The sequence below is a fragment of the Mus caroli genome, unplaced genomic scaffold (assembly GCF_978045245.1).
Source record: "Mus caroli unplaced genomic scaffold, Mus_caroli_1 scaffold_2, whole genome shotgun sequence".
In the NCBI taxonomy this organism is placed as follows: Eukaryota; Metazoa; Chordata; class Mammalia; order Rodentia; family Muridae; genus Mus; species Mus caroli.
The window spans coordinates 123,291,849-123,306,586 of NW_028227257.1; the positions used below are offsets into that span (position 1 = coordinate 123,291,849).

The 14,738-nt window shown below is 40.3% G+C and overlaps 1 protein-coding gene across 4 annotated transcripts in view; it reads right to left on the bottom strand.

Annotated features, from left to right (window-relative positions):
• Nucleotides 1–10,741: 10,741 nt before the first annotated feature.
• Nucleotides 10,742–14,738, bottom strand: part of Gpd2 (glycerol-3-phosphate dehydrogenase 2) — a 133,730-nt gene continuing 129,733 nt past the window's right edge. For all 4 annotated transcript variants that reach the window (XM_029470737.2, XM_021155445.3, XM_021155443.3 and 1 more), the window contains exon 17: nucleotides 10,742–14,101. In XM_029470737.2, coding sequence (XP_029326597.1) covers nucleotides 13,976–14,101 — 126 coding nt within the window. In that variant the 3' untranslated portion in view covers nucleotides 10,742–13,975. The remainder of the gene's footprint in view (nucleotides 14,102–14,738) is intronic.

The following is a 14,738-nucleotide window of genomic DNA, read 5'->3' on the forward strand; positions in this document are numbered from 1 at the left end:
AAACTCATTTTCACACTCCAATTTTCTCATGGATTTAACCTGCAGAGACAGGAAGATTGCAGTTTCCTCACACTGTCGTCTACTGAGGTGGGAGTTTTAAGCTTTTAGAAACTATCACTACTGACTCCTTTGGACCATTTCAATCCTTTCAGGATTGGTCCTGCCTTCCATTGTGCCAGGAGACATCATGTGCCAATTTAACAAAACAAGTCTCTAGCTTCCAAAGCTGCTCCATTTTCTACACTTAATTATCCAATCTAACTAAAATTAACTCTGCAAAATAACATTCTTTCACATGGTGGCTATACTGCTAGTTACAAAGAAACTTCTATACATTTCGGTGGGTATTTCAGACCAAACTGTTTAAACTGATACGACATCTTTGCCATTATATTTAAGAATCTTTTTTTTTTCCCTTTAATTTGTTTTCTTAACATAAGTTGTTTTTCTTTGCCAAGTATTTTATTCGTCTATCACCATTTCTACCTTTGGTCACCAAGAAACAGGACAAAGCAACTTCAGCTTAAATACAAAATCCTCATTACACGTTCTTGTCCAAATGCTACATTCTTAATCTATATATTCTCTTTGAATTCTAAAGATCTTTGGTGAGTTTTTTTTATTATTATTTAAAAAATTTATTAAGGCCAGAAACAGTGGTTCACCCCTCTATACCCAGCACTAAGGAGGCAGAGGAAGGAGGATCTCTGTGAGTTCAAGGCCAGCCTGGTCTACATGCATTCAAGCACACATAATACATGCTCTCTCTCTCTCTCTCTCTCTCTCTCTCTCTCTCTCTCTCTCTCTCTCTCTCTCTCTCTCTCTCTCTGTGTGTGTGTGTGTGTGTGTGTGTGTGTGTGTGTGTGTGTGAGAGAGAGAGAGAGAGAGAGAGAGAGAGAGAGAGAGAGAGAGAGAGATCTTACCAACTGAGCTTACCCATTCAGTGATGGCTTATTCATTTATCTTTCCAGGGTTAAACTTCACGTTGAGACTAGAAGCCCAGACGGACAGGCCCAGACTTTAAGCACACAGCATATAATAGCACTTCTTAGTACTTTGAGCAGGAGGTAGAGAAGGATACAGTGTATATCCCAATTTTAATAAATACTACTTACCAAACAATTCCTGCTGTACTGAAACATAGCAAATAAGGTTTGGGAGAAAGATGACATATCCTTATCCATATTCTTTACTCATTTTGTGAACTAGCAGGAATTTATTTTTTAATTTGACAAAAGAGAATTTTTTTTTACTTATTTTACATGCATGAGTGTTTTACCTGCATGCCCATGTCCGTGCCTGATTCCCATAGAGATCAGAAGGGGTCAGAACCCCAGGAACTGGAGTTCCTTACTGACGGCTGTAAGCCACCATATGGATACTGAAAATAGAACCCAGGTTGTCTGAACCATCTCTCTAGCCCAACAAAGAAAAAAAAAATTTATAAGATTACTTTTAATTTTGTCCCAAGTGATTTTGACCTCCATTACAAAAATCAATGTATGCATTTTCACTGATACCTTTTCAATTTTTATTTGCATTCATGTTTTGCTTACACATATGTATGAGAACCACACGCACGCAGGATCCTTAAAAGCACCTTGGATCTGGACCATGTGGGTGCTGGGAACCAAATCTGAGTTTTCTTCAAGAGCAGCCAGTGCTCTTAACCTCAAAGGCAAGCTCCAGGCCTGATATGTGTATTTTACATGTGTAATTGCCTATGTGTCTTAGAAATTCATTAACAAAACTTGGAGGTCTATGCATATATTTCAGCTAAATGAAGTATTTTCAATCGCTTTATTTACATCTTAGAGATCAAAAGCGTAAAGCCACTACTGGTCTAAGGAGCCCTACCTGGTTCCTAAGTGAGAACATTCTAGAAACTGTAGCTCTAGTTTTCTACGACAGCAGCACATGCAAAAAGAACTGCTGACCATCTGTCAACAGAAGGGTGCGAGCTTTGGACCAGCGCTCTAGCTTGAAAAAAGACAAACAGTAGTCTTGAATGAAATTGAGAAATAGCTCCCTGGCTAGGTGCTATTGGAGTGTTAAAGAGACAGAAATTTCCAGGGCTGATTCAAGAATAAATGGATCCTGGTTTACCTGGTTGATGGAGAAAAAACATGACTCTGCTATCAGATCTCTGTATTTCTGAAACAGTGACAGGCAAGGATAGTAGTGCAGGCTTGTCTTAGACACATATTAAAAGTCTGCCTACTCAGTGGGTACCTAGCTGGTCCTACCTGATAAGTCAAGAAAAAGCTAGTATTTCTTACAGAAAAAAAAAAATCAAAAGACTTTGATAATACTTTGCATTCTCATTGCATTTGAATCTAAAAGGGGCAGGTGACAATTCATCACCGGGCCCCAACCTGCCAACCAATCAAAGAGAAAAGCAGGAGCCATTGTAAGGTCGGCCCAGGTTGGGCCAGTCACTGGTACACACCACTGGCATTTGAGAGCTGTGGTCATGGGCTGCAGGAAAATTTCTTCTTTAACTTGGCGGCCAGCCTGCAAGCTACTGTGGGAGTCCATTTACCCCCTAATCCACACTGCTCAATTGTCAGGAAAGCTTGTAAACAGGAGTCTCCATCAGTTACCTCAGAGTGGTTGGAACAAACTAACATCATAACAAGAGTGTTTATGGAGAAATACTTCAGCACTGAAGCGGAAAGGGCTCGGCGCTGATCAGACCCCTCTTCCACCTTTATTCTTCACCGTTCACATTGAAATGCAAATATCAGCGCAGGGTTTCCGCTGGCGTGCCACTCACACATTGAAAAGCAGTTTTCATCTATGCAAATGTAAGCACGGTAATTGAAGTTAATCAATCAATGCTAGCTTTCACTGAAACCTTGAACATGATTGAATAAAGTAATTATCATTCAGCAGAAAATGATGAAGTTGTAGACAGGGTGAACCTTATTAAAGGAGGATTTTGAGTCACAATGGCTTCATTTAGCTAACAGCCCAGCCTTAGCCCAAGCAACACACTACTCTTGCTGCCTAAAATTGTTTTCAGACGAAGCAACCACAATAATGAGGGCGGGGGGGGGGGGCAGGCAGGTGGAAGAAAAAGTAGGGGAGATCTTATCTTCATACAGCTTTGATTCATTAAAAAACAAAAATACCTGGCATCCTATGAGGGGAAAGCCGTAATTGATACCCTCCCTCCAAAAACGTCTCAAAATAGATCAGCCAACATAGATTGCTGTGACATTTTTGATATGCCCAACAGCAACAACAAACCCCTAAACTTGCTAGGTTTAACACAAATGCATGAAATAAGATGGGCGTCTGAAAAGTTTTTATAAAACAGTACAAAATCAGGGACTATTTCTCCTGCATGTTGTAATCTATTGGTATTTTATAAATCAAGCAGTGTGTTCCTAAAAGTGTGATGTAAAACATATTTTTTATCTTTTATTCCATGAGTTTCAATAATAGAATGTATACTGCACTTGACTCAGTTTTCCAAGTGTTTCCTTTATCTGAAGTTGTACATAGAGGTATACAAATGCATTTATATACACTAAGATATATATTCAATTACTTGTTTTGATTTATAAACTACAGTCTACCAGCGGGTACCTCAATATTAATTCTGGGATGATTTCTTTCCATTTTTTTTATGCCCGTCTATTTTCACTGATGAGTTAAATGTTTTCAAAACCCGTCCCACCCCACCACGCCACCCCCCAACCAGAGCCATTTTATCTCAGCCAGTTTAGTGGTACTGTCAGAAACAAAGTCATTTCAGGTGGCATAGGGAGACAATCCCTCTCTGAGAAATGTAATCAACAGTTAGCATGCAACATAATGTAAACTGATTATGGAGAGAGGCTCCATTTAGCTTTTTGCAATGTATTTTTGAAAAACAAGGTTAACTAGCAATATTTAGATGAGAGTAGCCCAGCAGGATATGGTGACTCTTAAGAACTACAGTAATTCTATTGGATTCAATTAGACTGAAAAAAAAATTAAAGGTCTGTAATCCCGCTAATATTATTGTTCACCCTGAGGGAAGTCACTCCCTCCCCTCCCCCTACTCCATTTTGGTTGATGCATTTTGCAGTTAGTGTATTTTGAATAACAATTTGTTGGATTAAAGCCACGTTCCCCATTGCACAGTACAGAAAAGAAAATATGTGTGTCTGTGTTTATATGCACATATTTTGTTAGGTACGTTCCTCCATCGGCACTGTCTTACCTACTGAAATTCCTTGAAGCTTCAGTAAGTTCCGATCTCAACACCTATATTATTAAGTGGCCAATAGGCAGCATGGAAGTCATTTCTCCAGTTTCCGAACCAAAGTGGACGACGATGAAAGTGGCTGAGGATGCTCTGGGTTGCCTTTCCCTCTGACGAGAACTCGTCTCTCTCCTCCCATGTAAAAATGAGCCATACCCTTGTTTATTATCTTCTGTTTCACTCACAAAGCATTTAAGGATCAGGGCAACTGTAGCAAAGTGACATTGCAGGGCTATATAAAAATAGTTAAATAGAATCAAAATGCCATTTTTATTTGGATAATAATGTGCATTAAAAGTACGATATTGATTGTTTACCTTAAATGCCCTAACTGCAGCAAATTAGTCATTTCTGACCTTTTATGATTATTTCCCAATGCAGGACCAGCCTGAGACATAAGCTAATACATCTCATTTCTTATTTCCGCCCAGATATAAAACTAACAGTAGCAAGAAGGATCATAGTACAGGAGTGAGCCTCTTTATCCCTGATCGGTTTTTGGTTTTTTTTTTTCCCACAACAGCCTAGAGTCATCATATTTTGGTCTGTTTTTTTAAATTAAAAAAAAAAAAGGCTAACCAATAATACAAATTAATTACCGATGTGTTAATAAAAGTTCCAAAATATATAGACTACTTGTTTTATTTTCCTTAGGGTTAATATATGGTAATAGAAGCATCCTCGTGGCAGCAGTAAATAATTGACCATTGCATAACATTTATTTCCAGGAAGCCTCACTCCATGAAATAATGTTCAAACTTCTTAGAAATGAGGATGTATTGAGTGGGGGGACATTCTAGACAGCTATATTTGTGTGTGCCCATATGTGTGTTTGTACGTGTACACGTGGGGGTTTTCCTAGCTGACCAGTTCTACTGCTTCTCAATGAACCATTTCCAACCAAAAAAAAAACTAGATAGAGACAGAAGCAGCTGAGATGCTCTGAACTGTGACAACTGCTGGCTTTAACTGCTACAGGGACTGAGACAATGTAAAGTTTTTCTAAGGGACAATTCTCTACCCTTGCTTCCTTGCAAACTCAAAAGGAACTCCGAAAACTCCAATGCATGTAAATTAAAATTGATTTGGAGCAAGTCAACATTTCACAGGTTTTTTTTTCCCCCCATGATGTGTTGCGTGGCCAAGCTATCCCTGCTGAGGGTTTCCTATTAATTGAGCTCTCGGTCCAATAGTGGGCTCTCTGACTCTAGCCCTCACTTGTCTACCATAGCTGTGATGGTTAAAGGCTTCTCCGGTTTGTCACAGAGTTTAATATGCACCCTACATAATTATGCAGGATTCACTGTGCTATCAAACTGCAATTCAAATTAGTTCAGGATTAAAGGCACAGAACAGTACTGCTTCCTTAATTGCATTGTAGTGTGCTGATCACATTCAAATACCCATTACTCATTCCCTCTGTGGAGCAATAAGTCAGGGGGATTAATATTCAGGCAGGTGACAGGGCCAAGCCATTAAAAAGCAGTTATGCAGAAAGCATGGCTGGTTTTATTCACGTTAATGAAATCAGTGAAATGAAACTGTAATAGATTTATCAAAGCTCAGATGGATTTGCTGTAAATCAGTTTGATTCAAGCAATCAAACTGGACAATAGAGATAGTTTTCAGCTTTAGCAATGGGTGTCAGAAAGCAGCATGTGAGAAGCGCTGATATTCTTCATGTATGGATGGGATAGCCACCTCACGCGCAGGCCTATTCCCTAACCACTGCTGCTAATTTTTTTGTCTTTTGAACTAGGTGCCAGTGGCTGATAAAACATACAGCATATCATCTTAATACAGCACTTACACTGTTTTTATTCCTCATTTTTAAGTACCCTAGAACATCAATTCTTTCCGATTGCTGGCAAGGTGGGGGGCGTGGGGGGGGGGAGGAAAGTTCCACAGAGCACAAATTAGCATTTACTCTCCCTTTACTGTCCAGAACAGACAGCAACTTTGGCCAGGGCATCGGGACACAATTAGCACAAATGTCCCCTACACCTGAACAAGCGCAAAGGGGAAACAGGTCATATCACCCTTTCTAAGACTGATGGGCTGACCCAGAAGCTCAGAAGAAGCTGAAATTTTACTTTTGTTCTGGGTCTAATGAAATAATTTGATATCCATTAGAGGGCAGCATAAGAACAAAAACTCAGCCCAGCAAGGGAGACCTCCCCTGCAGAGAGACAGCACCTCAGAGGTCACCGGAGACTTTTCCAGGGCAGTCACATTGCCAAACCTAGAGCAAGGGATGGAGAGAGCTGAAGTCCCAGAGAATGAGGAAGACTGTAAGGGAAACGTGACTCCAGCCACAGCACACAGCAATTCAGCACTCCTGATCTCACATTAAGGACCCCACCACCACAATACCACCCCCAACTGGCCCCCATTAGGATTAAAGGAGAAATGCCCCTGGCTTGAGCTCAGAGGCCTTTTCTGTATTTTGTGCACCAGTTTCGTGTGGCTTGAAGCCGCAAAGGAACTGTGAAGTAGTGAGCCAGGTTTTTGTTTTCATAAAAAGTACATCCTGAAGAGTAGGTTGTATGAAGACTTCTCTAATTGGTCTAATTTTTAATTATTAGAAACAAATTGTTCAAGGGAACTACAGCCAGTTTTTAATGATCCAAAACAGAAGTAAATGTTCTGGTCTATTAGCATCCTATATGGAATAAATCAATATTAAAGCTAATTAACCCTTTTCCAAGGCATTTTTGCCTTGGTTTTTATTTAATGGCTCGGTGCTGCTTACGGCATGGATCAAGCTGGCTAAGCTCCATTTAAAAGATAGCCTGTTTTTGATACAGGGCAGCAGCTCTCGAGGACAAGCATCTTTACCAAGATAGACTTGGCTTTGCAGAGTCTACAAAGAACTAACCGTGGCTCCTTCAAAGGCTGACAGAAACATGGCGGGTGAACATCAGAGCCAAATCACCTACTCAGATCACCTACTCAGGACCACTGTCGTAATGCAGCTGACTTCATTTACCGATTTTTAAAACTATTTCTTAGAAATTTCAGGTTTTTGCCGGGCGTGGTGGCGCACGCCTTTAATCCCAGCACTCGGGAGGCAGAGGCAGGCGGATTTCTGAGTTCGAGGCCAGCCTGGTCTACAAAGTGAGTGCCAGGACAGCCAGGGCTACACAGAGAAACCCTGTCTCGAAAAACCAAAAAAAAAAAAAAAAAAAAAAAAAAAAAAGAAATTTCAGGTTTTTTTCTTTTTAAGGATATTTCTTGCTGGAGATGAGAGGGGTGGGGATCCATGGAGAACTGATTTCACTCTAGGTCATGTGTGAAACACAAACCTATGATTTAGCTTTTTGAGAAGAAACTATGATTTTATTTTTTTAATAGTGTTCAAACACATAGTACCAAGCAGCCACCTTTCAGGACATAAATGACTACTTTGACATATGAAACCAATGAAAATTATATACATTATTTAAAGAACTCAAGACCCATCCCCCCCTTTTGATACACACAATCACAGGGCATACTTTAATACCAAGCTATTTTTGACTTATAAAATAGATGATATATTTTGTACATGAATTAAATTCTTCACGGTACCAGAGGAATTAATTTGTAATGTTATGAAATTTTGATTAGCCTGCTGTAAAATCAGAATTGTTTACCCCAAGTGTCTACAGTCTGACTCTCACGGTCTCTCCACACAGATAATGAAATGAACCAGGGCAGTGGGGTGGGGGTGGGGGTGGGAAGAGTAATTTATGAAAACATGGTACACCATAATTTTGCCATTTTTCTGCAATAAGGATGGCAAATGATTCATGGGATAAAATGAAATATTTCTCACTGTCATTTCAATGGATCTAAGATTTACAGCTTCTTAACTTGGATAGGAAAAACTCCGTATGCATAAAAATGAATTGTAAATCAATTAATGATGGGGATGGAAGGAGGGGGAAAAGCGGATAGTGAAGCAATGGTGAGAAAAGCTAACAAGCAACATATAAATGGGGTGGCTGTTTACTCTAACTCAGGGAGGACGGGGCTAGGAAGGACAGAAGCAGCCCTGGACTATATGAGGGTGCTGAGGACAGGTGAAAAAGAAGTGCTATGTTAACTGAGCTTGTTATGTTTAGATTCTTTAGACAAACAAACTCAAGTAAGTCAAGATTGGAGTTAAAGAAAATGCTAATAAATATCTAATCCCACTTGTATAGAATGAGATGAGAACCAACAAAGAACACTAACTATGAGGGCCTAAGGCAAGAAGGTGTGTATGTGCGTGATATGTGTGTGTGTGTGTGTATGTACGGGGTGTGTCTATCCGTGTGATATGTGTGTGTGTGTCTTTCTGTGTCTATGTGTCTTTAATGCTTAACACAAGGAGGTGGATGTGTGTGTGTGCCTATGTGTGTGCATGCATGTGTGTGTGTGTGTGTGTGTGTGTGTATGTGTGTGTGTGTATGTGTTGCTTAAGGTAGGGAGGTACATGTGTGTGTCTCTCTGTGTCTGTGATGCTTAACATGGGGAGGTGTGTATGTATGTGCACATGTGTCTACATGCATGTAGTGGAGGGGGGTGTTTTACCACTTCTCAACTCTGACACAGTAAAAAGAAAAGCTAGTAGCAACCATGAAGTAGTGCAGGTTTCCCTACTGAAGCCATTTCCTTGGAAGATAAGTTCAGGGACTCCTTGCTTAAGAAACATTGCAGTGGGTCAGCAAGGCTCAGCAGCTTATAGAACAAGCTGTACCGTGTGCCATACTCTAACATCCAAAGCATTCTCTGTGCTTCTCAGTCCTCCTATGCTTCTGGTGAAATACAACATGGTGCCTTCCTTAAAGGAGGCACCACACAAACCCTCCTAGGTCAAGTTATTACAATGTCAATACTTCTGGTGGCAATGTATGAAAAGCAAACAATCTGGTGCCAGACGTGGACAACAGAGACAGTGATGATTCTGCTAGGGCAGTAGTTTGCTTAGCTCACACCAGGTCTTGAGCAGGTATTTAAGACATAGAAAGACAGGAACTGATTTTTTTTTTTTCACTGCACCTCTTAGCACAGGGCCTGCGGGGTTGTCTGTGGCATCATTGAGGCTTACGTGCATCATGTTCTGTGCCTGCATGTCACAAGTTAGGTAGCTAATTAGAGACCTAAAATACAAAGTACAGGCATCAGAGGCTCATCATTTCTGCTTCCTCAACAGAACGTGTCTCATTACAAGGGTGCCAGATCAATTTAAGACTCTTGTTGCTTCTGGCCTTCATAAGTCAAATGCCATCAGATGGGATCTTACACCAGTGATAATGTGCTGTTCACAAAAACTGCAAAATAGTGAGGCCAGTCGGGCAGTGGTGGCACATGCCTTTAATCTCAGGACTTGGGAGGCAGAGGCAGGTGGATTTCTGAGTTCAAGGCCAGCCTGGTGTACAGAGTGAGTTCCAGGACAGCCAGGGCTACACAGTGAAACCCTGTCTCAAAAAACCGAAAAAGAAAAAAGAAAAAAAAAATATTGAGGCCAGTATCATGTTTCTTTTTCTTTTTTTCTTTTTCTTTTTTGTGAGCATCACTTTTACATACTGGAAACCTGCATGCCATATTTTGACAATATTTATTTAGGTGCTATCAAATTTCATAAGCTAGATCTATGGAAAATGTTTCGAACTATGTATTTTTTTTCCAGAAGCTGAACAAATGACTTATTGTCCCAAGTCTGTCTGGGAAGGAGCCTTCACTTGGGACACAGTTCCGAAGGACTATGAGAAACTCACAAACGCCTCTGAGCACGCTCAACCTGGAGGCAGCACTTGGGAGCCGCAAATAGAGAAAGCTCTCTCTGTACATGTGCAAATTAAAACTTATAAAATAACATGGGCATTATAAAATTTGGCCAGTGTTAAACTGGTAACAGCTTTACTGATTTACCGACAATGAAAATATATAGCAGTTTTTTTTCTGTCAGAGCATTTATCAACGCTTGGCAACCCTGCACTAACTTGACATGTAAGATGATCAAAATGGATTATGTAATCTTTCCCATTCATTTCTATTGATTTTAGTTATGATAAAATTCATCAGCATGCCTGTGGAGGCTGAGAGGTTCTGGTTGACAAGAAAGAAAGAAAGAAAGAAAGAAAGAAAGAAAGAAAGAAAGAAAGAAAGAAAGAGGGGGGAGGGAGGGAGGATGGAAGGAAGGAAGGAAAGAAGGAAGGAAGGAAGGAAGGAAGGAAGGAATCCCATTGAGTTGTGATGGGATAAATGTAGACTAGGGTCACATAAAACAGAAACTATCCCCTAAAAGCTAAAGTAACAAATTAATACAAATAATTTTGGTGGCCTCATAAAATAACATCTGTCAATACAGATAATTCACTTGTGGTAAAATTCTAATGTAAAAGAATGAATGTGCGTCAGATAAAATATAGTTTCTGAAAATATTTTCAAACTTCTAAAAACTTCAGCAGTAATTAAAGTTATTTGTCGGACTGCGCATAACATCAAAATGCCAACAAATGGAGCGCTTTAATCAGTTTTATTGATTCATGCTTTCAGCTCTTACTCAGTTAAAAACAAGGCACATTAAATACATCTTCTTATGGCTCTATAAATGCATGCGGCTCATTCTGTATATCAAAAGTAATAAATAATGGCGATAAAATACGAAGACAGTTATAAAAGTGACAGTCCAGCCTCACAGACGGCATTTAACAGTCCAGTCTAGAACGATAACCCAACACAACACCTAAAACTGAGGAAGTAAGAGAACATGCAGCAAGTGTGTCCGCTCCAGGACAGCGGATGTTCTTTTTAAACACAGTAGGGCTTTTTTCCACTCCCTGGGCAGTGCAAGTTTACAGCATCCCGGACATCGACGTGATTACATTCATATGCAAAAAGACTTTTACAAATAAGAAAAAGCAGGAAAGAGAAAAGAAATCAATGACAACCTCTATTTGTACTGAGTTAAAAAATCAGAATGAACATTTTTGTTGTACATATTATGAAATAGACCAAACTCGAGGCTTAACCCGAAGCAAATTAGGAAGCATGCACTTGAGAGCAGAGATCTGACGTCACACTCAGTATGAACAGACTGGAAAGCAGGAATATGCAGCATGAGGACTCAGAGGCAGACATCCGTAGCTAAACCAGTAATCCAGCGTTATCGCTGTTATCACAACTGGGACAGAGGCTAGTTCAAGGCATATACAGCTCTCCAGCACAGATGGGCTTCCTTCACCTGAATCCCGTCAAAGGAAATAAATCACTTGATGATAAAAGGCGAGCTCTGCGCACCCACTCCCACACCCAAACAAAATCAACAAATACCAGGTTTATATGAAAAAGCAAACATGGTTTATTCTCTGAATGAGTTTAAAGGGGCTTCTTTCCCCTGTGTCCTTTCCCTCTTTGCTTAAATTGGATTTAAAATGTGAAAACCTGTACAGGTTTAATTGGGAACTCATAGGAAAATCCCGGGTTGCTTTACTCATAGGAACGTGATAAAAGTTTTTCATGTCCAACGTGAGTCTCTGGGACGGGTGAAGGAGCACGTCTTAGAATAAGCAGATGCTAAGCCAAGGCAGATATGCTCAAATGAAGCACAGTGCACTTCCCTTTGTCCTTAAAGGAACTTCATTCACAGCAAAACACATACGAACGAGACGTGCTTGCCAAGCCCACATCGGCCTAAGCAAGTCACATTCTGAGCCTGAGAATCGGGATGACACAAGCCACCGTTATCTTGATCTAACTAGAAAGAGAGAGAGAAAGAGAGAGGGGAAAGGAGTAGTGATGTAGAATGTTGTGATATATCTGCTGGGATGTCTTAAAGGACAGCTTTTCTGCCGACTTGACTGTCACGAGGTATAAAGTGAACTTTATTGTCATGATAGGGAAAAAAGAAAACCACTAAATTTCAAAGCCACATGCTTCCATCTATTTTTAAAAAATATAAAGATTAAAAACCAGTGTAAAAAATTGACACTTTGAAAGAAAAAAGAATTCACAGTGACATCTGCTGTGACGCGTCACTTGTCCGGTGTCAGGCTTCCCGGAAATAGAAGAGGAAGTACTGATACTTCATTTAATGAGTTGAGCTGTCTCTTCCTGGAGTCTGCATATTTCAGGAGTGGGGGTGGAGTGGGATGGGGGCTGAGACCTCCCAGCTTATATTATGATATGTGGACTCATAACCCATAATGAATGAGGCAGAGAGACACAATGTTTGCACAGGCAGAATAGTAGCACAAGGGTGCTTTATGGATCAGTTCACAAAGCTGAGACACAGCCTGTGCAAGAAAACCTGCCAGGAGGGAAGTGTGAACAAAGGGGTCCACCTCCTACGATGCACAGGGATCTCATCACTGGTAGCTTCAGAAAAGGGAAGCCAATTAATAAGTATTAAGATTATTAGTTATAATGCCAACAGAATATAACAACAACAACAAAAACAAAACAAAACAAAAAAAAACCCATTCCGCCTGGCGGGCATCTCTATTCTGTGCACTATTTGCTGAGTTCAAAGGACGCCGACTTTGGGGTTTGATTTGTGTGTATTTCTATGCATATGTCTGATGTCTTTCTTGGATTTTTATTTTATTTTATTTTTTGTTAGAAAGAGAGTTTTTCCACTGAGTACACAAAGAGAAGGGCCTTTGGCAAACAGACCGGCCTCCAATATTAAAGTGGCATGCCTTATTTCAATTTCATAATTAAAGTGAACGGAAGTCTGCCCAGTTCTTTTTTATTATCTCTTTGCAAATACCATCACCACTGCCCACCCCGACAAGAACAGGCCTGACAGTACCACACGCTACAAGATTCAGAACTTGTGGGACTGGAAATTGTGTTCTATCATTGCTCCCAGGAGGAACGGAGAGATTTGGTCTCATCCCATTATATCCAACTTGCCACTCAAATGCTGGTTTTAAAGTAAAAAAAGCAAGGATTTTTCTGGCAACTATAATAGTCAAAGGAAGCCAGCAGTGCCTGGGGGAAAAAATGAACTGCTGAGAAGCGGCGATCACTGTACCTCCCGGCAAATGTCAGCGCTGTCTTTATCTTCCGCCTGCAAATCTGGAAGCTTTTGGAGGTTCTCTTTTAGAAATGTAACCAAATCTCAACCAGATCTAAACTTTGTCTTCCCTCTCCAGATTAGCCAGAGTTACTCCAGATAGAAAAGTGTGCAGTATTAATTGGAAGGGGGTGGGTAGCAAGACAGGGCTGAGAAGTCTCCCAAAATATTAACATGTCAAGAGGTCACATGATTTTCTAGAAAAAAAAAAAAAGAATGCTCTCTCCAGGCTCCAGCTCCTGAGCTCTTGGGTGCTCACAAAGGGGTCTGCCTCTAAAACTAGTGTGAATGAATGAATGAGCAGGCAGAGTGTCAAGTCTGACAGGGTACAAAATGGATACAAAACAGTACATCAGTGCGCACTAAAAAATAAGAAAAGCGCTTTGTAGAAGCCAGACTGAGTGGTAAATATAAAGTATTGGCAAGGTAAGTTGGCAAACACACCAACATCTTAAGTTTTGGAATGTTTTCCAGTGTTGTTTGTTTGTTTGCTTATCCCTTTCCTTTCTTTGTTTTTTTTACCTTGTTTGTTTGTTTGTTTGTTTGTTTGTTTGTTTGTTTGTTTTAAAAAAGGCAGCTACGATAACCACTATTTTAGAGTTTAAGTCATCTCTGGTTGTACATAGCGCTGGCTGTCCTATGCTTGCTGGTTGCGGATTTACTGGTCAGACTCACAATCCTCCACAACTACGGTCCACAGGGATTGGAACTCTGCGGTCCAAGTTCTCCTCGGCAGTTTTCATCAGGATGGCAAGTCGGCTTCCAGAGACCCTTCCTTTCTGAACTGCGCTCATCAGCTTAAAGAGAAAAGAAGGAACACAGTCATCAGGCAGGCCGGCTCACTTCACTCGCTCCTCCCAGCCCCAGAGCTCTTCCATCAGCTCCAGAGCAAACACTTGACTTCTTGAAGAGTTCAAGAAGAGATGAAGGGAGACATGTTTCACACTGCTGACAACGACTGCATCTACTCAGTAGATCAGGCTACCCTAAAAGCAAATCTAACGAACTCCTTCTCCCACATTATACATTTTGGGTCACTTAAAAAAAAAAAAAAAGTTTACGTCAAATATTGGATCTCTAATTCTATTTTTAAGTTCTAAAAAGGAATCTCAGGAATAGAGCCAAGATAAATCATGACCTCCTATATTTAATTATCATTTTCAATTCAAGGCCTCTAAATCTAAATCCCTGGAAATCTTTCTAAACAAATTTAAATACATGTCATTGAAAATGGACTTCGAGATCTGCCCTAATTGAAATAATTTCACTGCTCAGATTTTAGCGGATTCATTTTTATCCAATGGATAAAGTCAGAGTTAGATCTAAAATTGCATGCAGACAGTAGGCAAAGGCCTTTAATGCAGAAAACCCCTTGCAATTCTGAGTGTGAAAACTGCCTCCTCCTTCCACTAACTCGTATTTTTTTAAAATCTA